The sequence below is a fragment of the Phoca vitulina genome, unplaced genomic scaffold, assembly GCF_004348235.1.
Source record: "Phoca vitulina isolate PV1807 unplaced genomic scaffold, GSC_HSeal_1.0 scaffold21, whole genome shotgun sequence".
Taxonomy (NCBI): Eukaryota; Metazoa; Chordata; class Mammalia; order Carnivora; family Phocidae; genus Phoca; species Phoca vitulina.
In genome coordinates, this window is record NW_022589724.1 from 3,358,874 (window position 1) to 3,386,601 (window position 27,728).

Consider the following 27,728-nt stretch of genomic DNA (forward strand, 5'->3'; position numbering starts at 1 on the left):
ATCTTCCTCCAGTTTTTTGTATTTACTTCCTTCTCTTTTCCTTCCTGAATAGGTAGTGGTTAATTTTGAAAGGCACTGATGTAAGTTTCTTACTTGCGTTTGTATTTGGGGGCAGGGATGCAGGTGAAGTGTTGTAATTAGAATTAATGTATGAAGATTAGCAGTAAAGGTGTAGACAATTTTTTTTTTTTTTTTAAGATTTTATTTATTTGACAGAGAGAGACACAGCGAGAGAGGGAACAGAAGCAGGGGGAGTGGGAGAGGGAGAAGCAGGCTCCCCGCCGAGCAGGGAGCCCAATGCGGGGCTTGATCCCAGGACCCTGAGGATCATGACCTGAGCCGAAGGCAGACGCTTAACGACTGAGCCACCCAGGCGCCCCAAGGTGTAGACACTTTTTTTTTTTTTTAAAGATTTTATTTATTTATTCATGAGAGATAGAGAGAGAGAGAGAGGCAGAGGGAGAAGCAGGCTCCGAAGGAGCAGGGAGCCCGATGTGGGACTCGATCCCAGGACCCCGGGATCATGATCCGAGCCGAAGGCAGACGCTTAACCATCTGAGCCACTCAGGCGCCCTGGTGTAGACACTTCTTATATGATACAGTGTATTTCTTTTCTTTCCCTATATGTTACAGTGCCTGTGTTCAGCATTTTTACTGGGGCTCCATTACATAAGCATGAATGATCCATTGTCCATGTGGTTGATCTCAAACTCCAGGTCCACTAATACCACATGACTGAAAGCCCCCACTCTAAATTACATGGTTGGTCCTTGTGGTGTGGCCAGCCTTCACCCTAGGACTGTTGAGTGTGGCCAACCCCACCTTAAGATCTGATGTGGTCAGTACCCTCCCTAAATACGACACTTCTATCAGGTATGATATAGATTACCTTCCAGAAGCTGAGGGCAAAGACTGGACCTGTCTTTGGGGAGGGACAAATTCTTTTCCCTACACCAAATAATTAGGTGCTTGGTGAAATGATTGTGTTGTTAGGCCAATAGATTATCATTTGTTGTGATTCTTGTATATTTCTCTAAGTACTTTGTATTTCACAGACTTGGTTTAGAAACTAAAAAAGAATATAGAACTCTTTATAATCCCAAATTAGAAGCGGGGTGTTAAATTGGAAAGAGCGCTGCACATGTTAAAAGACCGGATGTTAAGTCCAGCTCTTATTTACTATATGACCTTGGACAAGTCATATAGTAATTCACTTAGACCCTCTGAGCCCCAGTTACTTAAACTGTTAAATGGATATCATCTCTTGGGATTGTTAAATGAGGATTGAATGAGCTAAGCTGTGAGGTGCTATATTGATCTTGTTAGTTGCTCGGTGGGCCGGTGTTGTTCATCTCATTTGGTCTTTTTATTGGTCCTGGCCCCTGTGCTAGAGATAACATTCTCTTTTGTTTACTTGAAAACTCCTTTCTTATGCTTTCAGGTTGAGCTTTAGCCTTTTATCCTCTGAAATTTTTCTTCCGTGGCATCTCCTGGCTGAGTTTGTTCACACTTTGTGCGTGTCTCTCTCTATATATCCTACTGTATTTCATTTCTCTGACACATGTGTCTCCTGCTAGAGCAGTTGCTTTTCAACAGGAAGGCAATATGCCCTGCCTGGGGAGGTGCATCATAGTCCCAGGGTTGGGGTGGAGTTGTGTGGACGGTGGAAGGCGTGTGTGCAGTGAAAACATAATCTACAAGAAGAATGCAGTCTCATTATCAAAGGCGTCACAATATTTAGTTTTTTTTAGAATTTTAAAGGACACTAAAGGAAGGTATGAGGTATTATATTTATTAAAATTGGACATGGGTTGAAAACAGGTTGGGAGTGAGTATCTCATGCACTGGGGCTTTCTTATTTATCAATTTATTCCTAGCATTTACCGTGTTGCCTAGCACCTAATATGTACCCAGTCAATGTATGTAAAATAGAAGGAAAAAGGGAGTGTTTTCCTAAGAAAAGTTGGGTCATAAAACAATTTTAAATGGAGTTCCCTTCTTTCTTGTCTTTCTTCTGCTCTTTCACTCTTTCTTTTCCTTCTTACTTACTCAGATGTAATTATTTATGACTGATTAATCAAAATTGAACACAATTTAAGACTTTATAAAATCCCATGAAGATTTTGCAGTGGATATTACAAAAAAATATGTATTTTTCCAGTTCCTTCTGTTTCTACCATGTTTTGGGAATTCAATTATTGTCTGAAGGAGATTAAAGGGAAGAGAGTGATGAAGAACTGGAGTGGGTTCCTGAGGATGTGTCTGGCCCCCCCGCCCAAAAGTGCAGGATCAAGTGTGTCAAGTTCTTCACTTGCCATCTCTGCTTTTTTACTGTACCATACTGATGATACTAGCATTACCCTCTTGGTAACATGCTCTGCACCATATGTTGGCCTTTTTAGGATTTATGAAATAAATATTTCATATTAATTATATTTTAGGCTGACTTCTTGCTGGTAATATTGAGGGAGGCTCTTTAATTTCATTAGTAATGAGTGTCTGACCTATACCTTGGTGAGAGTCCTTCTGGTTAGGTTTCCTAGAGGAAGCTAATTTTATCAGTAATATGAAAACCTCAGCTCTGAAGTTCTTTCCTTTTAAGCCTTGAGGCTTTTTCTTACCTTTTGGCTTTTGGCCTTTATCCACAGATTTCATTAAGATTTTTGGAGCAAGACCCAAAGCTCTTTTCCTCTCTTTCTAATAAAAGCAGCTTATTCATTATTCCTCTCAAGCTTTAACAAAATTAAAAAAAATGTTTTTTACCTTTTAAGTGAGTTAATTAAAATTATTTTTATATAGCCATTTACTTTACAGTATTTATTGGCCTTTACTCTGTACAAGGCACCTGCATATTTCCTGAATGGGCTACAAAAGATGTATGAGGTATAGATGATTGTGTGTCCAAGGAATTTCTGTTTGGAGAAAGACATGGAATAGGTATATAAGAATAGTTTAGTTTAGTTCCATATCAAAAAAATAAGAAAAAGGCTACATGAGAATTGCTATCACAGTTTGATTTTTTAAAAAGATTTATTTATTTATTTGAGAGAGAGAGAGAGCCCAAACACTTGTGCGAGTGGGGGTGGGGGGGAGAGGCAAAGGGTGGGGAGAGAGAGAGAGAGAGAATCTTAAGCAGACTCCCTAATGAGCATGGTGCCCAATGCAGGGCTCGATCTCACAACCCTGAGATCATGACCTGAGCTGAAACCAAGAGTCAGACGCTCAACTGACTGAGTCACTCAGGCGCCCCATCACAGTTTGATTTTTGATAGGAAAGTTTACCATTGGATAAGATGAAATTTCCAGCAAAAATATTTCTATTCACTATTTGTTTTTCTTCTCAGATAATGGCTCTGGATCTGGAGAAGGAGGTAAGTTTCAAGTACCCCTTAAAGGACATTTGTTTTCTGTCATTTTCTGTTCTTAACAGCTTTATTGAGGTAAAATTCACATACTGTACAGTTTACTCATTTAAAGTGTACAATATGGTGGCTTTTGGTATAGTCATAGAGTTGTGCATTTATCACCACAATCAACTTTAGAACATTTTCATTACTCCAGAAAGAAACTCTTAGCCATCACTCCCAACCGTAGGCACTTTGTTTCATGCAGTTATTTTTCGCTAAAGTTTTGTTGACACACAAAGCGGAAATGTTGTAGCTCCTGTTAAATTGAGATTGCATCAAAGTGCCTTCTCCTTGGGATCATCCCCATAAGTGATTTTGGGTTGGACCGAAATATTGGTAAATCTCTCATCCCTTGCTTACAAATTTTTGCTCGTGAGGAATTTTCAAGGTGCAAGGTTATAGAACTCTGGAGCGAGTTGTGCATGGCAAAGAGAAGGCTTGCAGAACAACTGTAGTGGAATCTATGTTTTAAATTTTATTTTACAGACATATAAATTACTTCTGTTTAAAGTAATTTCTGGTAATAGCATTTAGCAAGAGTTTACTCTAATTGTCAGAATTAAGAATGACTAATTTATTTCAAGTCTAATGAAGCTGTACTTAGTGTCTACGGTATGCAAAGTAATGCTGGAGGTACTGTGGGGATCTACTCAAAGAAAACTTACTCTAGTAAAATTCACACTTAAATGAAAATTACAGCCATGATCCTTTCGATACTATCTGAAGCCTTACTTCAGACTTCCACATTTCATAGAATCCTAAAATGTCAAGAGTTGGAAGGCACTTCAAAGGTCACTTTAGAGAATAGAAGAACCGTCTGGAGGAATAAGTTCAGGATGACAGTTTTGGGGGAAAAAAAAAAAGATTAAAGCTATCCCACAATAGAATTTGATTTAAATGGACATGTTCAAGCAGAAGCTTCATGATCACGTGTGAAGGATCAGACCATCAATTCTAGATCTTAGAGCTGGAAAGGGTTTTAAGAGGGATCATGTAGCCTAGTACCTGTGGTCAGATATTTGGTAAGGAAACGGTCATTGTTCTGACTAAAGAACTGGAAGTTGATCTCAAGATTTGTGTATATAGCATAAATACTGGATGTCTTGCTCTGACAGTTTCTTTTTAGGGAGTATGAGTTTAGAAAGAGTAAGTGGTTTGCTCAGATTAGTACATAAACTTAAGTGAGCTCATGGTGGCTGTACCAAAGCCTCAGAAATACATAGGATTGTGATCCCCGGAATCTGGGAGTGTTCATGAGAATCTGGGAAAGATTTCTACTTAAAGTGTAGGCAGACACTACAAATGGAAAGTTTGGAAGTATTACCAAAGTATTACCAAACAGGTTTATGGACTTCTCCTTTTAATATCTTCTTTACTGATTGACACCCCTGAATAAGGTGTTCTTTTCCAAACTAGAATGGGAGATCCCTTGAGTAAGCTGAATCCCTAAATTGGCCTCAGAACAGAGCTCCCTGCCCAGTTTGAGATTATTAGGGTAGGATCCATTCTAGTTGAGCCCCACAAATGTAGAAGCCCTTAAATGTGGGATAGGAGTTGGGGACTTAGAGGTATGAACTGGTTTTTTGTGCTGAATCGTAGGAGACCCACACACTTGTGTATTCTAGGTATTTCAGGCTGTGCTAAGTGGCAAGTCTTTTGTAAGGAGACCCCTTTCCTTTCACAGATTTGGAGATAAATATATTTTTTTAAAATCTGGAATTAGTTGTTATATAGTAGGAAAGGCAGGTATAAAACTGATGTGAAGAAGTGGTTATACTCTATTGCATTTAATCATTTATTTGCTGATTGGCATCCCACAGGCTATTTCAACAGGGTAATCACTGGACCAAATTTATCACCCATGTTTTATTTTCTCTTTCTTATTTAATGTTATGTGATAATTCTTATAAAGGCAATTAATTATCAAAACCTATATTGCACCTTTGTACATAGGTTAAGGGATTATTTTGCTAGCATCAATACTTGTTTTCCTCATAGATTTTGTTGTACTCTGTATTGGCAACATTTTTGGGCACAAGCATTGATAGATTTTGGAAGTGATTGTTTTCAAGAGCTCAGGTACATTTCCCCTAGAAATAGGATAATGGCTGCTGAAAACGTGAAGCTTATCTGGAAAGGAACCCAACTTTTGGTTGAAAATTTAATTTTTCTTTTTAAACAGAAGAGGAAGGGTCAGGGGCAGAAGTTCACAGAAAACACTCCAAGTGTGGACCTTGCAAATATAAAGCTGAGTGTGATGAAGATGCAGAAAATGTTGGGTGAGTTGATTGAGGGAAAGGGATGCACTTACTTGGAGGATAATCATCAGCACTATTATGTTGTAGAGAGATATCTTTTAACCTGGTTCTAGATATTTTGTGTGTGCCTTCTATATTTTTTTTTGTTTAATGCAGATCTATTAATTTTTCTCTTATGTTGATATAATATCATAGCTATTTAAAGTGTTGTATTTTAGAATGATAATCCATGTATAATCTTTTTAGGTTTACCTCTGCCTTTATTTTTATTGACAGTTTTATATAGTTTATCCTAAGTGCTAATTTTATTCCTCAAAAGTACTTTTATTCTAATTCTCCTACCATTATACTTTATACTAGTATCAATAATTTTCTCTTTTTCTTAACTTGGATTTTTATGCAAAAACTTTTCATGTATTTCAGTGTAAGAAAAATCCAAAACTGCTTCAAAATTTGAGATATAGTAATTATTATGTAATGAATAAAATATTTTTAGAAATCCCATTTGCACAGACTGACAGTATGTTGTTTTATTTTCTCATGTTCAGCTTTCAGTAAGGTGGGTTTTGTAGCTGGACAGCATTGTCTGTCCAATTTTCACATGGTATGTGGTGGAATAGCAAGAATATTTACATCATCAACATAGTCATGTTTGTTCCTTCGGGTTTATTTATTCCCAGTCTCAACCTCTCATTTCCCTGTAGTGTTTGCTTTTTGCATAGTTGATTCTAAAAGCTTTAATGCTGACTTCAGGACATTATAGCACAAATGGATCTTCACTTCCCTATAGTGCATATTTTAAAACACTTGTTTTATAGAGATTTGCACTTTCTTCCTTACTCACACATATTTTCACTGTGTGTTTTATTCAGCCCTTAAATACATATTCAGGTCTTTCACTGAATAGTGGTAATATGGTTTAATTAGCATTAATGCCCATAGGGAGCTTTACAAATCAGGATTGCACCATTTTCAGGATTATGGTTCAAAATCAGCTATTTGGGTGGTACGTGGTAAAATTAATGTCATAATTTACCTGGTATATATTTTAAAGTTGGTGAGAATTGGCACAAGACAAGTTTAGTAAAAAGTGAATTTAGCAAAACTTCAGTTTGCTCTCTTTCTCCATGTTGGTCACTTGGATTGACATGTGTCCATCAATTTCAGTCAGAGTGATTTGATTGGGAAGTACATGTTTTCCAAAGTAGAGATGGGTCTGCAGAACAGGAAAGAAATGATGAGCAATATGGACTTGCAGAGAGAACAGATAATAGATGTTATGTTCTCTTTTTCTTGCTTTGTGCTAATGATATGGCATGATGAAGTACTGGTGTGTGTGTATGTGTGTGTGTGTGTGTGTATTTTTGTAGAGATTTAGTTCTTTTTAGTGTTTTGCCTCAGGACTGTTCTATAAAGGTGTTCAGAGTCAAAATAGTTGTCAGTGATTGATTGGCTTGGTCTGTTGCTCTGTTTTTATTCCTTTCATGGTACCACTCTCCAGTCCTGTTTTAGACATTTCTCTGCTCTCATTTTTTATCCTTTAATTGAAAGAGATAGAGATCTTTTGCTTAGAAGTAGAGCACATTCCATCTAGTCTCAGAGGCAGCCCCTCATATGACATCTGTATGGTAAAATAAACATCTTTCTATGAACACCACCTCATGATATAATGTGTACCCTCTGCCCAGTCAGAGTCACTCCCTTGTAGGTACTAAATTCATTTTGTGCATCTATTTGAGAGCTTGCAGCCACCATTTTTGCAGATACAGGCTTTAAGCATAAGAAGTGGGCACAGACCAGGGAAGAGCTTACCAGTAGAAAGGAGCATGCAGGCTGAGGAGCCAGCCGGGGAGCACATAGACTGGGACAGGCAGCCAAGTCCAGGCCAGGAAATTGGTGCAATAATGGGAGAACATTAAGGAAGCATTTGGTACCTTTACCTAAAGGTAAGTGATTAAGCTAAAATGGCTGATCCTACTATGGAAGGAGATAGAAAGAAATTTTAGGAACATTAATCTTTTAGTGTATAAAACACTTATTACTGATTGTAGTTGAGTTTAACAATTAGCCACACTTCAATGGTTATTGTAATTTTTTTTTTAAACTTTTAAATGGGCCATGGTACCAAGAAGTTATATGGAGGTTACTTAACTCCTTCAGCCCACCTTCTGTGTGCTTTTCATGATTACTTCCAGGTGAATAGTGGCACGTTTGCCTAAGGGTAATTCTGACTCAGCCAACTAGACCGTTTCAGTATGGAAAATTGAGAGATGCCCATATGTGGCAGTAGGCAGCAAGCCTTGATTTTTATATAAAAACCCATTATTTATTAGGACAATGTTACATAATTTTTTTATTAAAAGATAAAACTATAGTTATTAAATACAAAAGGTCTTAGTTATAAAACAAGTACTCATGTCATGGCTTAATTATTATAAACTCTACCAGAATCAGAAAACTTTAAGGTTGAGTAGGATCTTAAAATTTATCTTCTAGCCTAGTCCTCTCACTTTACAGATGAGAAAATTAAGGATTAAAGTCAGAGAGTTTTATGGGGCAGATTCTCCTAAATTCCAGTAGAGTGTTTTTTCTGATATTAGCTTTTTTGATTCTTAGAAAGAATGCTGTTATCCTTTTCCTACTTCAAGGACTGCTGCTTGATGACTTTTTAAAAAACACTGCCCCCTTCAACCTGGTCCCAGCTGAGATTTCTTTACTTTCCTTATATTCTTCTGGTCACTCTGAGTACTAGCTGCTTTTAAATTCCTTGTTTTTACACCGTAGCTGTCATCTAGAAGGTCACATGCCTATCTATCTGTTACGTATCAGTGACTTTTAGATGTTTTTAACTACAACTCTACGTAAGAAATAGATTTACACTGTGACATAGAATTCACATTTCAAAATTCTATGAAATAATACTTACCTTTATTAAATGTGAGGTACTCTAATACTTTCTATCTGATTTCCTTAAAAAATGCCAGAATTGACTTCTTTATCCACTAGTGATTATGACCTATAGTTTGAAAAATATTCCTTGATAATATAACTAATCAATATTATATTTCATGTTATATTTCTAGGTATGGGTATTCATTTAAAAATATTTTATTTTTTCTCATTTTGAAATGTCTTTTCTGTTAGGAGAAATGTTTATACGCTATCTGATTTCCCAAGGGCAGCTGAAATCTTTCTCTTGCTTTAAAGCTCTTTTTCTTGCTACCAGTTTAGAAAAAAAAAACAAACCCTGGCATTTTGGGGGAGGGAATCAGTGGTATCATGTAACTTAATTCTTTGCTATTAAGAGAAGTGCTAATTTTTTACTTAGCCATTTAAATGGATATTTATTTAAATAGGTTGTCTTAGTGTTACATATTGTATAGTGTATTACATTTTTCAGCTATTGTTACATAAATTATTTTTTCAGCTCTTTATGGAAGTTCTGTCTGGTGGCGAGAAGTATTATCCTGATTTTACAGGTGAAGCTGGGCTCAGAAGAGGCTGAATGGCTTGCAGTCACCCAGAGCACAGGTCCAATGACAAGGGATTTATCCATTGTGTTGTGCACACACATGTGTAATACCCTGGTGTTCTCAGTGGTGGTTGTTTTGTCCCTAAGCTTAAGGCTGCATTCTGCTTTGTGTTTTGGGTTCTTTAAAAATAATTTTTCTTCTCACATCTCAGGCTCTTGGCTGCTGCTTCTGGCTGCTGTGTCAAGGTGCCTTGACGATGAACCTGAGTGTAGATGACCCCGGCTTTTAAATTTGCTTCTCTTCTTTCCCAGAATAGGAGATAATACACTGTAGGAACTGTATCTAATGTAGGAATAAATTCTAAATGTAAAATCAGAGTAAACAGGTTCTTCTGAGTGAAGTGTGTGAACTTTATTACATGTATTTTCTCACTTGTCTGCTCAATGGCTAATTTATTTATAATTTAAATCAGTTTTAGCTTCTGAAAGGCTTTTTCCCCCCTTCCTTCCTGAAGCACATTGTGCCTCTCCAGTGACACTCTGGTGTTCACATGGATTAGTGATAGCTATCTTCATTGATGCTTACCTTTTGAATTTATACCTAGAGTTAGGTAGTGAGGTTGCAAGAAATTTGACTCCCACCTAAGTGAGGGTTCAGTATTCCATTGTGACCATTATGAAGTATAGTGGATGGACTTTCTGCTTAGTCTTTTTTTGGTGGGGGGGTGTTTAACAAAAGTTTATTTCTCATTCCCATAGTCTGTCACAGTACTGTGGAACTCTCCAAAACAGCTACTGTCCATGTGGGGGGCTCAGCATTCCACACTACTTTGAGTTCCTGGCCCCTGTTTCTGTATGGGCTCCTAGGATGGAGGCAGGAAAAGCCCTAGAGTCTTGCACCAACAAATAAAGGCCTCAGCCCAGATCTGCTTAGTCTTAAAACTCGGAAATAGCATCTGCTTTACAGCACGTTATATTTCTTAAACCATATGTTGGTAGCAACCCCTCTTTTTCTAAACAGTATTTCTAATCTGGCCGAAGCTGAAGTTATTGCTGCAAAATGGCCATCAGCTGTTTGTCTGGACGGTGGGACCAAATAATCCTAGAACTCCTTCACATCAGTACCCTTTATATTCCTGACCTAAATCTCTGCCATGAATGGTTGAGGATTTGGTAGAATCATTAGGCATAATGTCAATACAGGTGAGTTATAAAAGTCCTCGACTGATTTCTTTTGAACTTCGTTTGTGATGCCCTTTGTGGAAATAGTCCCTGCTCTTCTGCCTCTTTGATGTCAGTCTCTCTGGAGATGCTCTTTCCTTGAGTGATAGGAGATTTCAGAGTTGCTAAGAGAATCATTGTAGGTATGCAGTGTGACAGACAACATTGATAAACAGTTAATCTACCTGCTTGGACGTCTTTGTCAATTGTGGGACCATTTTATGTTTGACACAGATGGCTGGTCAGTGTCACAGTCTGATGAGTCTCTCTCTCAGTAGGTTCAATGGAATCTTTTTTCTTGTTTAAGCTGAGAGTGATGCTATACATGTGTGTCCTCCATTATGTTCTCCTTCTGGATGCCACATAGACTTTTTTTTTTTTAAGATTTTATTTATTTATTTGACAGAGAGAGACACAGCGAGAGAGGGAACACAAGCAGGGGGAGTGGGAGAGGGAGAAGCAGGCTTCCCGCCAAGCAGGGAGCCCGATGAGGGGCTCGATCCCAGGACCCTGGGATCATGACCTGAGCCGAAGGCAGACGCCCAACGACTGAGCCACCCAGGCACCCCCCATATAGACTTTTTAAAAAAAGAACCAAAGAAGTACCTTTCCTACCATTATCTATTCTTTATTTCCTCCTAATCAGAGATGACAGTAAGTTTTGTCATTTAGCATTGCCTTTCTCTGGATATATAGAATATAGACTTTTAAAACTATTTAGGTTTAATAAATTCCTATGATGGCCCCTTAGATTATAATGGAAAAATAATTGTATGCTGTTCTTTTTCTTCTGATAACAGGAAACAAGACTATTAAATATTAGTTTATACATAGTACAAGTCGGACGTTAGCAATGACAGGCTCCTTTGTCCAGAACTCCTTCCTGCTACAGTGCAGTGCCTTCCCACTGCTCCTGTAGGATGCCACACGGCTGCTAGTGAAGGCTTCCTCTGAGACGTCTGTTGTTAAAATGCAGAACACCGTATCCCCATAACCTTTTGCAGTTTTCTGAATGCTACGCTACTCTTTGATAGTTGGCCTCTTATTCCTTCTGCCTGGAGTCCCATCTCTATTTATCTAGATTGTTTAATTCCTACTCTTCCTTCTCAACTTGGATGAAGTGTGACTCAGGTCACAAGTCAGTGCCTCTTCCCAGAAGCCTCCCTGGCTCTCTTCCACAGTCCCCACGAGTTAGGTGACCTTATTCTGTGTTGCTTCTTGTTCTTGAGAAACAGCCTCTGTGTGGTATTTATGCTGTTGGGATCACTAGCAGATTGTTGGCTCCCTAAGGACAGGGACTTTGTCTTGCTGATTTCTATACTGGATGAATTTGCCATAAGGTTGGGTTGTAGTATCCCTCTGTAGGTCTTTGTTGAACTCATGGCTGTTCACACTAGGGCTTTATTATTCACTTAGAGCTGCACACAGGGTCATTGTATGGATTTAATATACATAAAAACGACTGGTATTGTACTGAACTTTTTGCAGGCTTCATAGGTGTTTGTTAAATTTAAATAAGTTCATATGAATTAGTTCTTTTTATGATTTTATTTATTTATTTGAGAAAGAGAGCATGAGCAGAGGGAGGGGCAGAGGGAAAGGGAGAGAGAGAAAAGCAGTCTCCCCGCTGAGCACAGAGCCCAACATGGGGCTCCCTCCCAGAACCCTGAGATCATGACCTGAGCCGAAGGCAGACGCTTAACTGACTGAGCCACCCAGGCGTCCCCACATAAATTAGTTTAAGCCAGTGTTTTCTTAACTGCTAAATAAACTTACCATATCAAGAGGGAATAACACTTTCTATATAGAGTGAAGAGAAAGGAAGGGAAAGGATAGATTTTTTTCAATAATAATACTACTTTCAGATGTACATAGTATTTGATTTCAAAGGGCTTTTTACAAAAGCTTATTTGGTTCTTTCACAAGTATTATGAGGTATTATCCCTATTTTAAAGACAGAGCTGTGATTTGCAAAAATCATAGAAGTCATTGAATTCATTTATTTATGTATATATGCATTCATGTCTTTGAAATTTGTAGTGTTAGAAACTCAGAAGCTTTAAAAGGCTCCACAGGAAGAAGTCTGTTTCCTACCCCGGTTCCCCAGCCATTCAGGTGTCTTTACTAGAGGCTAAGTCCCTGATGTTTATTTAATCTCCCGGCGATTATTTTATGCATGTACAAGCAAATATGTACACATATTCTCTTTCTTTCCTTTTTTAAAACTAATGGCAGTACACTGTGCATATTGTTCTACACTTTCTTAAAACTTTTATTGTAAAATATACATTGGTATATCTATGTATGCAATTTAAAGAATACTACATCTGTGTACCTAACACCTAGGGTACAAAATAGAATATTGCCATATTACTAGTGTGGAGCATTAACCCAGCCATGGAAGGAAAGGGCAGTAGTGCCATGATTACATGAAGGCTTACAGAAGAAGATACATCGAATGGTCTCTGAGTCAGAGTCTGGCTTTTAGTTTCCCAGAGAGTTTACAAGATTCCCTTCTTGGGATGTCAGTGGGCAAGAGCATGAGTGAGTCCTGGGGAACCTAGGGCTCCTCACAGTGGAGACATCTGGCAGGATTCTAGTCTTGCCATGTATGGATGACTGGCAGGAATGTGGCCAGAGAAGGGCCTGCTCTGTGTTTTCTCCTTATCTCACCATAGCTGACCTCTAGCTCTCGGGAGTCAATTAAATGAGTGTGCTCAAGGTCAGGCAGTAGGACATGGAGGGGAGGGGGGACACTTCACCACCATATGGTTAAGATGAGCCAAGTGTGGATCAGAGTCTGGAGCAGGCTTACCTGGGCATTCTGTCTCCTGGCTAAAAAGGGCATAGTGGCACTGGGCCTCTTAGTAATCAGTAATCACAGCCATCAACAGGACTGTGGAGAGTGGAACTATTTCAGTGTGGACTGGTTGCCCTGCACATCGTATATCTAGCTGTCACCCTGGGATCTTCCTTCAGTGTTGTATCTTTTCCAACAACAACCAGTTCTCTACTTCTCCTATACCAACCAGCTGTTCCACAATTCAGTTCAGTTCCAATGCTCTCCACTTGGAGTAAGCACAAATGCCACAGAATGAAGGCACAGACCCACAAGACCCCACCTGCAAGTGAGGTTCCCTGCATCTCCTCCCACCATACTACTAATTTGGAGATTTCCACAACCTCCCCTTGGGTTTGATAATTTGCAAATATGACACACAGTGCTATGTTTACTGTTTATTATGAAGGATGCAAATAGATGAAGAGGTGCATAGGGCGAGGGGTCTTGAGGAGTTTCTGCTCTGTCTCCATGGTATCAGGTGCACCACCTTCCCAGCACGTGGATGTGTTCACCAACCTGGAATGCTCCTGTTCAAAGTTTATTGCAGTTTCATTATTGGTTAAATTATTGGCCATTGGTGATTGAACTCCATCTCCAATCCCTCTCTCTTTCTCCCCTTCCCAGAGGTCAGGTGGGTTGGTGGGGTGGGGAAATAGAAGTTCTGACTTTTCCATGGTTGGTTTTTCTGGTGTCAAACTGGTCCCTCCCTTCCTTCCCACAATGAGCCATTTCCTTAGCATACAAAAGATTCTCCCATCTATCAGACAGTTCCAAGAGTTTTAGGTGCTCAGTGCCAGGAACAGGGGATGAAGACCAAATATATTTTTTGTTATACCACGAGTATCCTAGAAATTCATTTACCTCTTTTCTATATAGGATAGTCTGCTTCTTGTATTTTTGCCTTGAATTTCTTGGTTTTACTCTCCCATTTTAGTCTATTTTTCAGTAGCTTCTTGAAAACGGTATAAGATGTTAAAAAAAAAAAAAAAAGCCAAACTCTTTTGAGACTTAATGCTTGAAAGTGTTTTGTTTTTTTTTAAGCATGTTATTTTCACATAATTGCTACACCCACCATGGGGCTCAAACTTACAACCCCGAGATCAAGAGTCACACTGATCCTGAGCCAGCCAGGCGCCCCGAAAATGTTTTTATCCTACACCTAATACTTGATTTATAACTTGTCAAGTACATACTTCTAGGTGGGAAATAATTTTCCCTCAGAACTGTGAAGGCATTGCTCTGTTATCTTCTAGCTTCCAGTATTGCTGTAGAAGACTGAAGCCATTCTGATTCCTGATCCTTTGTATATGATCTGTTTTCTCTCTACTGAAGCATGTAGAATCTTTTGGTCCCCAGTATAGTGGAATTTCACAATGTCACATCCTTTCTTAGAAAGTTACTTATTTCTGATTTAAGAAATTTTCTTCAATTAGCCCTTTTTTTTTTTTTTAAGATTTTATTTCTTAGTAATCTCCACAGCCAACGTGGGGCTTGAACCCACAACCCTGAGATCAAGCGTCACATGCTCTGCTGACTGAGCCAGCCAGGCGCCCCTTCTTCAGTTAGTTCTTTGATGATGACTTCCTTTCCTCTCTTTTCTATTTGTATTTCTGTTATTTGGTTGTTGGAACATCCTGGACTAGTCCTTTATTTTTCTTACCTTTTCTCCCATTTTCTATTTTTTAAAAATTTTGCTGTGCCTTCTGAGAGATTTCTTCAACTTTATCTACCAGTCCTTTTTTGAGTTTTTTGTTTCTGCTCTAATTTTCTTTTTCTTTTTTTAAAGATTTATTTATTTGAGAGACAGCAAGGAAGTGTGGGGGGAGGGGCAAAGAGGGGGAGGGAGGGAATCTCCAGCAGACTCCTCACTGAATGAGGAGCCCAGTGTGGGGCTTGATCCCATGACCCTGAGATCATGAACCTCAGCTGAAATCACGAGTCGGATGCTTAACCGACTGAGCCCCCCAGGCGCCCCTATAATTTTAATTTCTAAGAGCTCATCTTTGTTCTCACGGTGGTCCTTTTTTTTTTTTTAAATCACATCCTATTGTTGTTTTATGATTGCAGTATCTGCCTGTGCAGTACCGGTTGGTGTTCTGTCTCCGTAAGGATGAGATTTTCTTTTATTCGTTTTTATTTAGTGAGTTATAATCTGTTACTTTTGTTGATTTTTTTTAAAGTTTATGTGGCCTTAGAAAGTGAGTTAGGGAGTGTTCCTTCTATCCTCTGGATGTCTTTGTGAAAGAATAGAGTGATCTATTCATTGAATGATTGGAATGAATGTGTTCATAAATTTTCTTTCTAAAAAACACCTGGTTCTGGAGCTGTCTTTGAAGGACTTTTTTTTGTTTTCAAACAACCAATTTAATTTCTTTGATGCTTAAATATTGTTCAGCTTCTATGTCTTTTTTAGTTAAATTCCATAGTTAATATTTTTAAAAAGTTACTCATTTTACCTAAGTTTTCCAATTTGCTGTCTTAAAGTGGCTTATAATAACCCTTCATCATCTATTCAACCATAATCCCTGCTGAATCTAGTCCTTTTCATTCCTGATATGTTTTTCTCTCTTTCTGAATTTATCCTCCTTTATAGATTTGAAAGTCTTTTCAAAGGCCCAGCTTTGGCTTAATTGATCTTTTCTGTTGTAACTTTGTTTTCTGTTTCTGCTGAGATCTATCTGTATATCCGTATCTATATCCCCATGTATCTGTAGCCATTCCTCTGTTTTTTCCCTTCTTTTTTGTTTTCATTGGACTTATTTCATTGTTCTTTTTCTAACTTCTTGAATGGATGCCTAGTGATTTAATTTTGTGCCATTTTTTTAAGACTTGAGAAAAAACTTGAAGTGAAGGATTGAACCTGGTGGGTGTCTGAGGCAAGTGTTCCAGGGAGAAGGAAAGCCTGGAGTCAGGAGTATCCCTGGTGTGTTTGAGAGAAAAGGAAGGCCAGTTTAGTGAAAAGATTTTTCATGATAAAAATGTGGAAGGGGCGCCTGGGTGGCTCAGTTGGTTAAGCGTCTGCCTTCAGCTCAGGTCATGATCTCAGGGTCCTGGGATCGAGCCCTGAGTTGGGCTCCCTGCTCAGTGGGGAGCCTGCTTCTCCCTCTCCCTATGCCCCTCCTCCTCGCTTGTGCTCTCTCTCTCTCAAAGAAAGAAAGAAAGAAAAAATTTTTTTTAAATATGGAAAATACGTACCTCCTTTCATTTGTCACTTTCCATGCAGAGATCTCTGTTTTACACAACAGCTCTAATGAGTAGAGAGAACACCATCCCAGCCACTTTATGTTTTGTGATCTTAGGCTTTTTAACTTTGTTCATATTCATCTTCCCTTTTTATAATTATTTGTTGTCAGGATTAAATAAGGCACACGTGAGTATTCCCACACAGTAGGTGCAGAGTAAATGGTTGTTAAATGTTTTGAATTTGGCATATTTACTGAAGTGATTTCTTTCCACCCTCGTGCACACTCCTGTGCTTTGGGCATCCTGCCCTCTGTACTGCTGCCAGTGTGCATAGCTGTCATCCCTGTAATCAGTAATAGCGGCAGGCTCTGGAGTCTAATATTTTCCTCCTCTGCTCATGGTTTCACTGAGCTGGACTTTCCTAGGCATAGTATTTCATTTTCTTTCCTCATGTGCCATTGAGAACAGTAGCCGTGGTTTGTTCTCACAGCTCTTAGTCTGACAGTGGTACCATCCCACCGAGGAATGCTGACTTTCTCCTACACTTGCTCACAGGTGTGCTCAGTGCCCACTGCTGAATCACTTGTTTCTCCTTACTGGATTGGTACGGTATCTTGCCTTTGTTGTTGGGCCTTTTCTTATTCCTGAAATAGCTTTATAATCTTTCATTAGCCACCTTTTCTCTTTTATTGCCATTCCAATTTTGCCCGCTTATATCCCATCAAGCTGGGGTCAGCAAGGATTTTCTGTAAAGGTCCAGTTGACAAATATTTTACACTTTGCAGACCAAATGTGGTCTCTGTCACATTCTCTCCCCGGCCCCCCTGCCAAAATGTAAAAGCCATTTCTGACTTTAGTAAATACGAATTGTTAATTTTTTTTCTGGTGCCTTAATTTTTAAATTGTGGAATAGAGTATATATTTAAAAGTGCATGAAAACTTACACACTTGGTTTAATGCACAAAAGTGAAACAAAGTTTTGTGAATCCTACCTCCCAAGCCAGAAATAGAATATTATCAATACTTCAGAGCTGCCCTCTCATGTTCCTCCTTGAATGTATCTCTCCTCTACCTACCCGGTATCCTGCATTTTCTTTGCTTTTTAAAGTAGTTTTACCACGTATGATGAATCTCTTAACTGATTTTGAGTTTTTTATAAAATGGAATCATCTCTATATGTACCTTCTATTGCTTAGCAATTATGTTTTTGGGATTCATTCACGTTAATGCACATGGTTCATTCAATATCACTGCTTATTGAATTTAATTTTGGGGCTATACCACATCCTTTTACAGTGCATTTTACTACTGATGGACATTTGGATTGTTTCCAGTCTTTTGTTCTCATGAATAATGCTGCTGTGAACATTCTTTTTTTTTTTTTTTTTTTAGGTAAATAATTTAATGATGATAGAACAGAATTGCTTTAAACATGATTTCAAGTTACTGTTTTTGTCTGGAGTACAGAGCTGAAATGGTACCAATTGTGTCCAAATACCAAACCACGAATTAAGCAGATAGAAGAAAAAAAAATTCCCCTGATTTAGGGGGAATCTGATGCACATGTATATGAGATTTTTTTTTTTTTAAAGATTTTTTTTTATTTGACAGAGAGAGAGACAGCGAGAGCAGGAACACAAGCAGGGGGAGTGGGAGAGGGAGAAGCAGGCTTCCCGCCGAACAGGGAGCCCGATGTGGGGCTCGATCCCAGGACCCTGGGATCATGACCTGAGCCAAAGGCAGACGCTTAACAACTGAGCCACCCAGGCGCCCCTGTGTATGAGATTTTAAGGGGCCTTACCTAGTCGTGAAATTGTTGGGCCCTTGCAAGGCTAGCTTTGTTAACGTTACCTACATATTTATGCTTTTGTTCTTCATTTGCATTTGCATTTCAGATCTTTATAAGATCATTGTTCAACTGCCTTTATCATTACCTTTACTGATAGCCAGCAGGTGACAAACTCTTAAGTTTTTACTTCTTCGAAATTACTTTTATTTTACCCTCATTCATGAAAGATATTTCTCTTTATATAGAATTCTATTTTATCTCAGCACATTGCAGGCATTATTTCACTGTCTGGCTAGAAATAAACAATTTGGCTTCAGTATTGCTTTTGAAGACACTTGTCCCTCTTATTTTGCCTTTTTGAAAGTAATCTTTCTCTTCTTTCTGGCTGCTTTTAAAATATTCTTTTTTGATGTTGCTGTTAAATTCCACTGTGGTATCTCTGTGTCTAGATTTCTCTTTAATAATCCTGTTTGGAATGTATTAGGCTTCTTGGATATTTAGATTAGTATCTTTTTTTAGCTTTAGAAAGTTTGACGAGGAATTGCTGAGAATATTGCCCTTGCCTCATTCCTTTTACTCCTTGAGGTCCAATTAGAGTTTTTCCAGATTCTGTCACTTCTGTCTTCCATGTCTCTTCATCTTTTTTTAGATTAAAAAGTGTACCGCCTCGGGCGCCTGGGTGGCTCAGTTGGTTAAGCGACTGCCTTTGGCTCAGGTCATGATCCTGGAGTCCCGGGATCGAGTCCCACATCGGGCTCCCTGCTCAGCGGGGAGTCTGCTTCTCCCTCTGACCCTCCTCCCTCTCATGCTCTCTGTCTCTCATTGTCTCTCTCACAAATAAATAAAATCTTAAAAAAAAAAAAGAAGTGTACCGCCTCTTTGACTCTGCTGTGGTTTGAGTAATTTCCTTTTATCTGTCTTCCAGTACCCTAACTCACCTTTCATTTATCTAATTTGCTGTTAAATCTGCCTATTGCGTTTTTTATTTCTTTTTCTTTTTTTCTTTTTCTTTTTTTGCGAGAAAGAATGTACATGCCATGGAGGGGGGGGGAGGGGCAGAGGGAGAGAGAATCCCAAGCAGGCTCCCCACCCAGTGCAGAGCCCAATGCAGGGCTCCATCTCATGACCTGGAGATCATTACCTGAGCTGAAATCAAGAGTCAGATGCCCAACCAACTGAGCCACCCAGGCGCCCCCAAATTTTTATTTCTAATAATACATTCTTTATTAGAAGTTCTGTTTGGTTCACTTTTTTTTCTTTCCTTTCTTTCCTTTCTTTTATTTTAAGTTAATTCTACCACTGAGAGTCACATGCTTCACAGGCTGAGCCAGCCAGGTGCCTCTGCTTGGTTCATTTTCTTTTCTTTTCTTTTTTTTTCTTTAAAGATTTTTTTTTTAAATTTATTATTTGAGAGAGAGAATGAGAGAAAGAGAGAGAGCACATGAGAGGGGGGAGGGTCAGAGGGAGAAGCAGACTCCCTGCTGAGCAGGGAGCCCGATGCGGGACTCGATCCAGGGACTCCAGGATCATGACCTGAGCCGAAGGCAGTCGCTTAACCAACTGAGCCACCCAGGCGCCCTGCTTGGTTCATTTTCAGATCAGCTTGTTCCACTCATGGCGTTTTATTTCCTTATTTGTTGTAGATATATGACTGAGTGTGTGATCTGCTTATTTTTCTCACAAGTGTATCTTGGAAAATGTTTGAGGTCGAGGATAATAAAGTTGGTTTCTCCAAAGGAGATTGCATTTGCTTCTGTCAGTTGCCTACAGCCCCTTCCAGTCCTTGGCTCTTAAAATAAATTCTGGGCTTAAGGTTTTTCAGAACACCCAAGTAGTATTTTAAGTTGTAATTACCCATGTGAGGACTGGCTTGTGGTTTTTAATTCTCAGGGGAGATGTTTTTCTTCCCTCTCTTCAATGCCATGGCTCAGGGCAGCATTTTTTTTTTTCCGTTTTAAATAGTCCCTGTGGAATATGGAAACTCATTTCTAGTTTATCCTCATGCTGAGAGTTGTAGCTTTTTGAGCTAATAGCTTTTTCAGGGTCTTCAAACTCCCCATCTTAGGTAGGTCAGTATTGTTTGTCTTCTGTTTCCAGAGGCCTGCAAGGCTATAAAAGTTAATAATTGAATTTACCCAATTTGGTAAACACTTTCAAGGTGAAAATCAGCTTTAACCAACTCAATTGACCTTTCTCTATTCCTGTCTTCATTTAACTTTTGTTCTGAACATTCCTTATTTCTTGTCAGCTTATGAATGCATTTGAGAGAATATTTTAAAATACTTTTCCTGTAATTTTTGCTGTTTTCAGTGGGAAGCTTAGCTTAGTTTCTGAGTCTACAGTGTTGCTGGAAGCAGGAAAGTCTCTATTTTTTTTTAATTTTTATATTCTCATTTAGATTTTATTGTTCTTGGGAGGAGTGACCATGCCTGGGACTTCTTGTGCAGTCTCAGTGTAGGGTGGACACTCAGCGATATAGGTAGATGTGCAGCTAGAAACACTTTGGAGGGCTTTCATTTTACATGTTTTATTTCAAATTATGTTTTTTAGTCTTTCTAGTTATTTGGTGAGATTGGTATATTATTATAACCTCTATTTTACAGATAAGTAAATTAAGACTTAGGAAAAGAATCTGGACACAAATCTTAGTAATTAGTTGGGCTGGGATTTAGATTCATGACTTTTGACTCAGTTCTGTGTCCTTTCCACTATGGCATGCTGCTTTTTAATTAACATTGTTGACATTTGGCATCTCTTGATTATTGTATCTAGATATGAAAATTCTGGGGAAACCACCGGATTAATATCTAGATGAAATTATCTCTAAATTCTCACCTGAAAGAAATTGTTAGCTGAGCGTTCACTTTGCTTAATCTTTTATCAGTGACTTAAAACAATATATTGACTTCTGTTAACAGAAAGCAGAAAAGAAGAAAGTGAAATACAGCATTGTGAAATACTTTTGTTGTAAAATATAGGTAATTTTTGTCTTTTCCTCTAGGTGTGTATGTAATATAGATTGCAGTGGCTACAGTTTTAATCCTGTGTGTGCTTCTGATGGGAGTTCCTACAACAATCCTTGTTTTGTTCGAGAAGCATCTTGTATAAAGCAAGAACAAATTGATATAAGACATCTTGGTCATTGCACAGGTAAAATCCATTCTACTCATCCAGAGACCTGTCTGTAATATTCTGTGTCTGAAATCTTACTTGTCATTTTGGTAGTGTTCCATATTTGTAAAATGAGAAGTCTTTCATGTTCTATTTGTTTCTTTTATTACTTTACATTTTAGAATTTCTTTGTTCTGTTACTAATTTAGATTTTTTTTTTTCCATTTATTTTCATCTTCTCAAGATGCAAACCATGCTTTTTGGTTGATCATGTAGTAGCTAAGCTCTTCCTAACATAGACTTGTAGACACATTTATAGTTCTTAAAGGTTGTCTCAAATTTATAGTAATGATTGTAGCTATTGAGTGATTAGTCAGCTTATTTTAATTACAGTAAAACTACAAGCATTGCCATATATTCATCTTTTTTTTCTAGAGCATAGAAGTTTACTTTGTTTTCTCATCTCTCTGTAGTTTTTGCCCCTACATATTATGTACTGTTAGAGATTTTGGTATGAGGTTATAGAATGTAAGGAAAAATTATTACCTTCAGTTTAAAATTCTTCTTGCTCTTCTTGCTTTTTGTTAGAGCTTAGAGCCACGATAGCAACTAAGTATTTGTTTTTGTTTTCCATTTCAACTAGAAATATCCAGTCACTAAAGGTAGAACTTCTCAACCTTCTTTCCTTAGTAATACACATATGGGCTAGTATAATGTATTATTTCCTAGTAACATACATCATACAAGAGCCAGACACATTGTCATGGACTTGTGGGTCTTTCCTGCTTACATGGTCCATCCCTCCTACCTTTTTTGGACTTATTAAAGGGATATGTTTTTATCTAAGCTAAGGGAAAAGTGTTGTAAGCCAGAGTTTGGTACTTTATATTGGTAATAAATTATTTGTGAAATACTGCACAAGGGATTGCAATATCTCTGGTCTAAGCTACCAGAGAATGCCCAAGAAGCTCATCAGAGGATTTCCAGGTGGAGGTCAGATATGGGCGGGAGAGCAAACCATTTGCTGATAGAGACCCCTTGTAGGTAGACACACCACTTAGCCTTGATCTTAAAGAAGTGTGTGGTTTGTTTTTCTTTCATAGAGTGGCATTTAGAGCCTAAGTTGAAACAGTAGCTTAGAGAAATAATACCTTTTATGAAGAACTGGTTCATGATTGAATGGTTCTACCTGCAATTTCAAACTTCAAGTTGGTCAAGCTTGAGAATTTTGTTAATTGAAATTCATGCCTATTTAGAATCCTTTGGAGTAGTTGGTCCTTAACTTTTATCTTGGTCCTCTTGATAATACTTCCATTCATACCTAACTATACCTTCCCTTTCCTCCCTCACTATGTAGTAGGAAGCTGAAAGCTTGTGCTTCCAGCACCCATTTGTGGTTCATTTACAGTCTTCGCAGTCCAAATACAATTCACCAGTCTGGGGTCATTTCTATTTTAAGTTTTGTCTGATAACATAGCTGAGATTCCACTTTTATCTTAATCTGATATGTTTCCAGGGAATCAGTGGTAGGAGAGGTAAATCTTGAGACCATTGTCCCTTGGAGAGAGGGCTAATCCTTTCCCTTTGGGGTGTGTTATTTTAGTTTGCACAGGGAAGACTTTTTAAGGAGATGACATTTGACCTGAAGTCTAAATGATATTAGGTTGTTCATCTTGCAGAGTGTGTATATATTTGGGATGCCTTGAGGCCTGAGGTAGAAATGGCACAATAGATCAAGAGAATGGTGGGAAATGTGAGCAAGATAAGTGGATAGAGTTGGGAAGGACCTGGAGCATTTGGAATATTTGGGAGTTTCATGGTATGACTTAAACATCCTGTGTGTCTTAATTTGAAAACTTTTCTTTTATAGACACAGATGACACTAGTTTGTTGGGAAAAAAAGATGATGGACTACAGTATCGACCAGATGTGAAAGGTACTGAATCATGATTTTCCAGATTTTGGCCAACTATTGAAATATGGTCACTAGCTGTCCTTAGTAGTTCTGTTTCCATTATAATGATCATTCCAACTTTGCTCTCTGGAGCAATACATTATGGAATATATTATTAGTAATATTAAGTGAAATAGCTAAGGTGCTTATTCTCAATTTATAGATAACTCATATATGCTTTTTTTTAATTAAAATTTTTATTGAGATAATTGCAGATTCACATGTAGTTGTAAGAAATTATACAGAAAGATCCCTCATCTTTGCTGTTTAAATCCTCTTTACTTCTTTAGAATATACTATTAATGCTTGCCTTTTGTGCACCATCTTTTTTTTTTTTTTTTTTTTTTAAGATTTTATTTATTCATTTGATAGAGACACACACAGCGAGAGAGGGAACACAAGCAGGGGGAGTGGGAGAGGGAGAAGCAGGCTCCCCGCGGAGCAGGGAGCCCGATGTCGGGCTCGATCCCAAGACCCCAGGATCATGACCAGAGCCGAAGGCAGACGCCTAACGGCTGAGCCACCCAGGCGCCCCTGTGCACCGTCTTTGATCCTTGTTCCCTCTGCCTGGAACTTTTCTCTACCTAATATTCATCCTTTCAGTCTTAGCTTAGAAGTCATTTCCTTTTGGGAAGTATTCCTTGACCCTTAAGTGTAGATTAGGTGCCTCTCTATATACCCTCCTATCCAAACACTTAACCTACTTTAATTATAATTGTTTTTTTTTTACTCATCTGTATTCACCTCTAGGCTCTGAGTTTTGTGAGGACAGAGACTGTATCTGTCATGTTCACTTTTGCATTACTAACTCTTGTCAGAATGTTTGGCACATACTTAGGTGCTCTATACTTGTCAAAAGAATGGATGAAACTCAAAGAAACTGTAGGATTTATTTGTACAGAGGCTTATATGCAGTAAAGGTCAGAGCAGCAGGGATTGGATTCCAAGTCTCTTGACCTTAAGTCCAATGCTCTTTGATTTAATTTGATTCTTACAACTACTCTGAGGCCTAAGGATCAAGGGGAACATTGAGGCTCTAGGAGGTTCTATGTAGTGAACTGAAGCAGGTGTAGATCTTGGGACTCCTAGTTTGAGACTTAAATATAATTGCTCTTTTTTTTTTTTTAAGATTTTATTTATTTATTTGACAGAGAGAGAGACAGCGAGAAAGGAAACACAAGCAGGGGGAGTGGGAGAGGGAGAGGCAGGCTTCTCGCAGAGCGGGGAGCCCAATGCGGGGCTTGATCCCAGGACCCTGGGATCATGACCTGAGCCGAAGGCAGACGCTTAACGACTGAGCCACCCAGGCGCCCCTATAATTGCTCTTTCACACATACATCTTCTACCCATTTGTTAGGTTATACTAATGAAGAATTGTTTTTAGAAGTTTGATCTACCTTTTATGCCTAATTTCTAAAAAATACATGAATGAGAATAATAACAGTACCTATCTCATAGTTTTATAAAAATTAAATAATACAGGGGTACCTGGGTGGCTCAGTTGGTTAAGTGTCCGACTCTTGGTTTAGGCTTAGGTCATGATCTCATGGGTTGTGAGATCGAGCCCCGAGTTGGGCTCCATGTTCAGTGGGGAGTCTGCTTGAAGATCTCTTACTCTCCCTCTGCGCCTGCCCCTACTTGCATGCTTATGCCCCCCCCAAATAAATAATTAATCTTTAAAAAAATTAAATAATACATGTCAAATGCTTAGAACAGTATATCTGACATACTCATAAGTGCTTAATGAATGATAACTGTCATTATCATTGAATAATTTGTTATTTCTCTCACTGGAATCCTGTCACACCTGAATCATTTATATCCCATGAGCTCCTGAAATACCAGTTTCCTATGTTGATACAAGTGCTGTTTTTAAAATAGAAAATCTCCTGTATTCCCATGGGGGACATAATAGATCAGCCCCTGTTTTATTCTCTATACTGTTAATACATGACCAGAATATGAAGGCTGTTTTTCAGTAGGTAGAGACTCATACTTAAGGTAATTTGGGGAATTGTGTATGCCCCAAGTACTTGTCTGCCTTTGATAAAATTAGAGGGATAATTTAGTGCCTAGGCCACTTTTGAGATACTGAAAATTCTTTACACATAAGAATTGATCTATAACTCAAATGAAATTATCATAATCAGTAGATCTAATTTATTATGTGCCTACTTCATACTGGTCGTTTTATCAGACACTGTTGGTGGATAGAAAGATATCAAATACATGATATCCATCTTTAAAGAGCCTTTGATATAATAAATGAATATAACCTTCTAACAAAGTAGAAATTGGCTATTGTTATAAATGTGGTTAAAAGTGCAATGGGAGGGGCGACTGGGTGGCTCAGTTGGTTAAGCGACTGCCTTCGGCTCAGGTCATGATCCCAGTATCCTGGGATCAAGCCCCACATGGGGCTCCCTGCTCAGTGGGAGGCCTGCTTTTCCCTCTCCCACTCCCCCTGCTTGTGTTCCCTCTCTCGCTGTTTCTCTCTGTCAATTAAATAAATAAATAAAATCTTTAAAAAAAAAAAAGTGCAATGGGAATTCAGAAAAGGGGATTACTATGTGGTGGAAGATAGTGAGGATCTGAGGAACTTAATGGAAGAGGTGTCTTAAATGCTATGTTGTCCTAGGAAATTTAAACTTTATTTGTAGGCAGTGGAGAATCATTAATATCTTTGAAAAAGAAAAGGCTGCAAAGTTAACCAGTTGAATGAATGGTACCTGGCAGGAACAATGTGCTTATTATTATATATATTGGACTGGAGGCAGGGAGATCAGTTAGGTAGACTCAAAGGGATAGACTCTGGCTTAGATCAGAGGGATAGAGAAGTTCAGATAACTTGGGTGATGGATTCTACTGAAAGAACTAAGGATGTTGGGAAGGGAAATGTGTTTGTGGTAAGGTAAGGGAGAAGTTGATGATGGAGGTGATTAATTTTGGAGTTTGAGTTGCTTGTGGAACTCTCCAGATGACTTTATTTAGCATAAATTTGCAAGTCAGTCTTTGGAGGTGATAGATAACTGAAGTCCTGAGAACGAGTAAGAGATTATAGAGCTGCATTGTTTAGATTCTTGCACACTCTATCTCAGGTGTGCAGGCTAGCATGATTGAGAAACAAAACCTTTAATTTCATTTTAGTTTAAATTTAAATAGCCACATGTGGCCAGTGACTACTATATTGGGCAGCACAGACATAGAACATATCGAGAGTAGACCGTACAGGTATTACAAAGGAGAGGAGGCTTAGGATGAAGCAGAAAAGGTTCCAGAAAAAACCAAGAAGACTGCAGTGACACAGAAGCCAAAAGGGAGAGGTCGCATAAAAGTATCAGAGGACGAGCATTGAATCTGAAGACAAGAGAATCATTGGTAATCTTGGATCAAGGAGTTTTTCTAGAGTTATAAATATGAAATCCAAGTTGTGAAAGAGTTAAGAAATGTTCTAGTAGTGAGGAATAGAGGTCAAAAGGTAACTATTTTGTATTCCCGCCCCCCATTTGCTTCTATTTTTTGTCCTCACAAGCATTTGTAGGAGGCCTTTAGTACATATTTGTGTCCCCAGTACACAACCAAGACTAGGTAGGTAGGCAGGCATCTAGGGATGGAAGCTACAAAGTGAAAAGCAGGAACACAGCACCAGCAAGAAGCTGGACAAATTGGAAGATAGTGCTCAGTAGGGAAAATTTTTTAAAGTTGAGCTCTTGGAGAGTAGTGCTCATGGAATGGAACATTTGAATGTCCAGCACGGTGGCTGATTTAGTGCTTTTTTGGGCTGTTGGGAAACATGTGGTAAATATTGAAATTGCAGTGTTGGAAGCTGTGTTGTAGATGTTGAAGCCATGCAGGGTATGATGGTTGAACATGAGGTATGTGGGAGATGGGTATGTGACATTTAAAAAACTTGATTATAGAAGATTTCACACATATATAAACAGAATAGTATAATTAACCCTCATTTATCCAATAACCCACCTTCAGCAGTTTTCAGTATTCTGTCATTCTTATTTTGTCTGTATACCTATACCCACCTGATTATCATTATTCTTATTTTACAGGTGTTTTTTTGAGGTCTAGTTTACATTCAGTGAGATACACGAATGTTAAGGTGTCAGTTTTGAAAAATGAATACACCCCATGTATACTACATTTTATCGCAGTCTCTAACATCTCCATCTGCCACAAAGTTCCTTTGTGGCATGTGACATTTCAACGTGGCCACTTTTATCCAAAGGATATTTTCATATAGTCTAAAATCTAACCGTAATACCTTTTTTATTTCCAAGACACTCTTGCTTCATTGCTGAGCTTCACTTCACCCCAACCCTCACCCCATCTTTGGCCTCATCTTCTCAATAGTCTCTCCTCTTGCTGACCAGGGATACCAGAGATAATGAGATATTGGTATTATTATTCCCATATCTTGGTGACTGTCATATATATATATATATATATATATATATATATATATTTAAGATTTTATTT

The 27,728-nt window shown here is 38.4% G+C and overlaps 1 protein-coding gene across 5 annotated transcripts in view; it reads left to right on the plus strand.

Moving 5' to 3' along the window:
• TMEFF1 (transmembrane protein with EGF like and two follistatin like domains 1) overlaps positions 1–27,728 on the plus strand; it is an 87,663-nt gene that overhangs the window by 36,421 nt on the left and 23,514 nt on the right. For all 5 annotated transcript variants that reach the window (XM_032419059.1, XM_032419058.1, XM_032419060.1 and 2 more), the window contains exons 4-7: positions 3,345–3,371; positions 5,590–5,686; positions 21,174–21,322; positions 23,154–23,219. In XM_032419059.1, the coding sequence (XP_032274950.1) occupies positions 3,345–3,371; positions 5,590–5,686; positions 21,174–21,322; positions 23,154–23,219 (339 nt within the window). The remainder of the gene's footprint in view (positions 1–3,344; positions 3,372–5,589; positions 5,687–21,173; positions 21,323–23,153; positions 23,220–27,728) is intronic.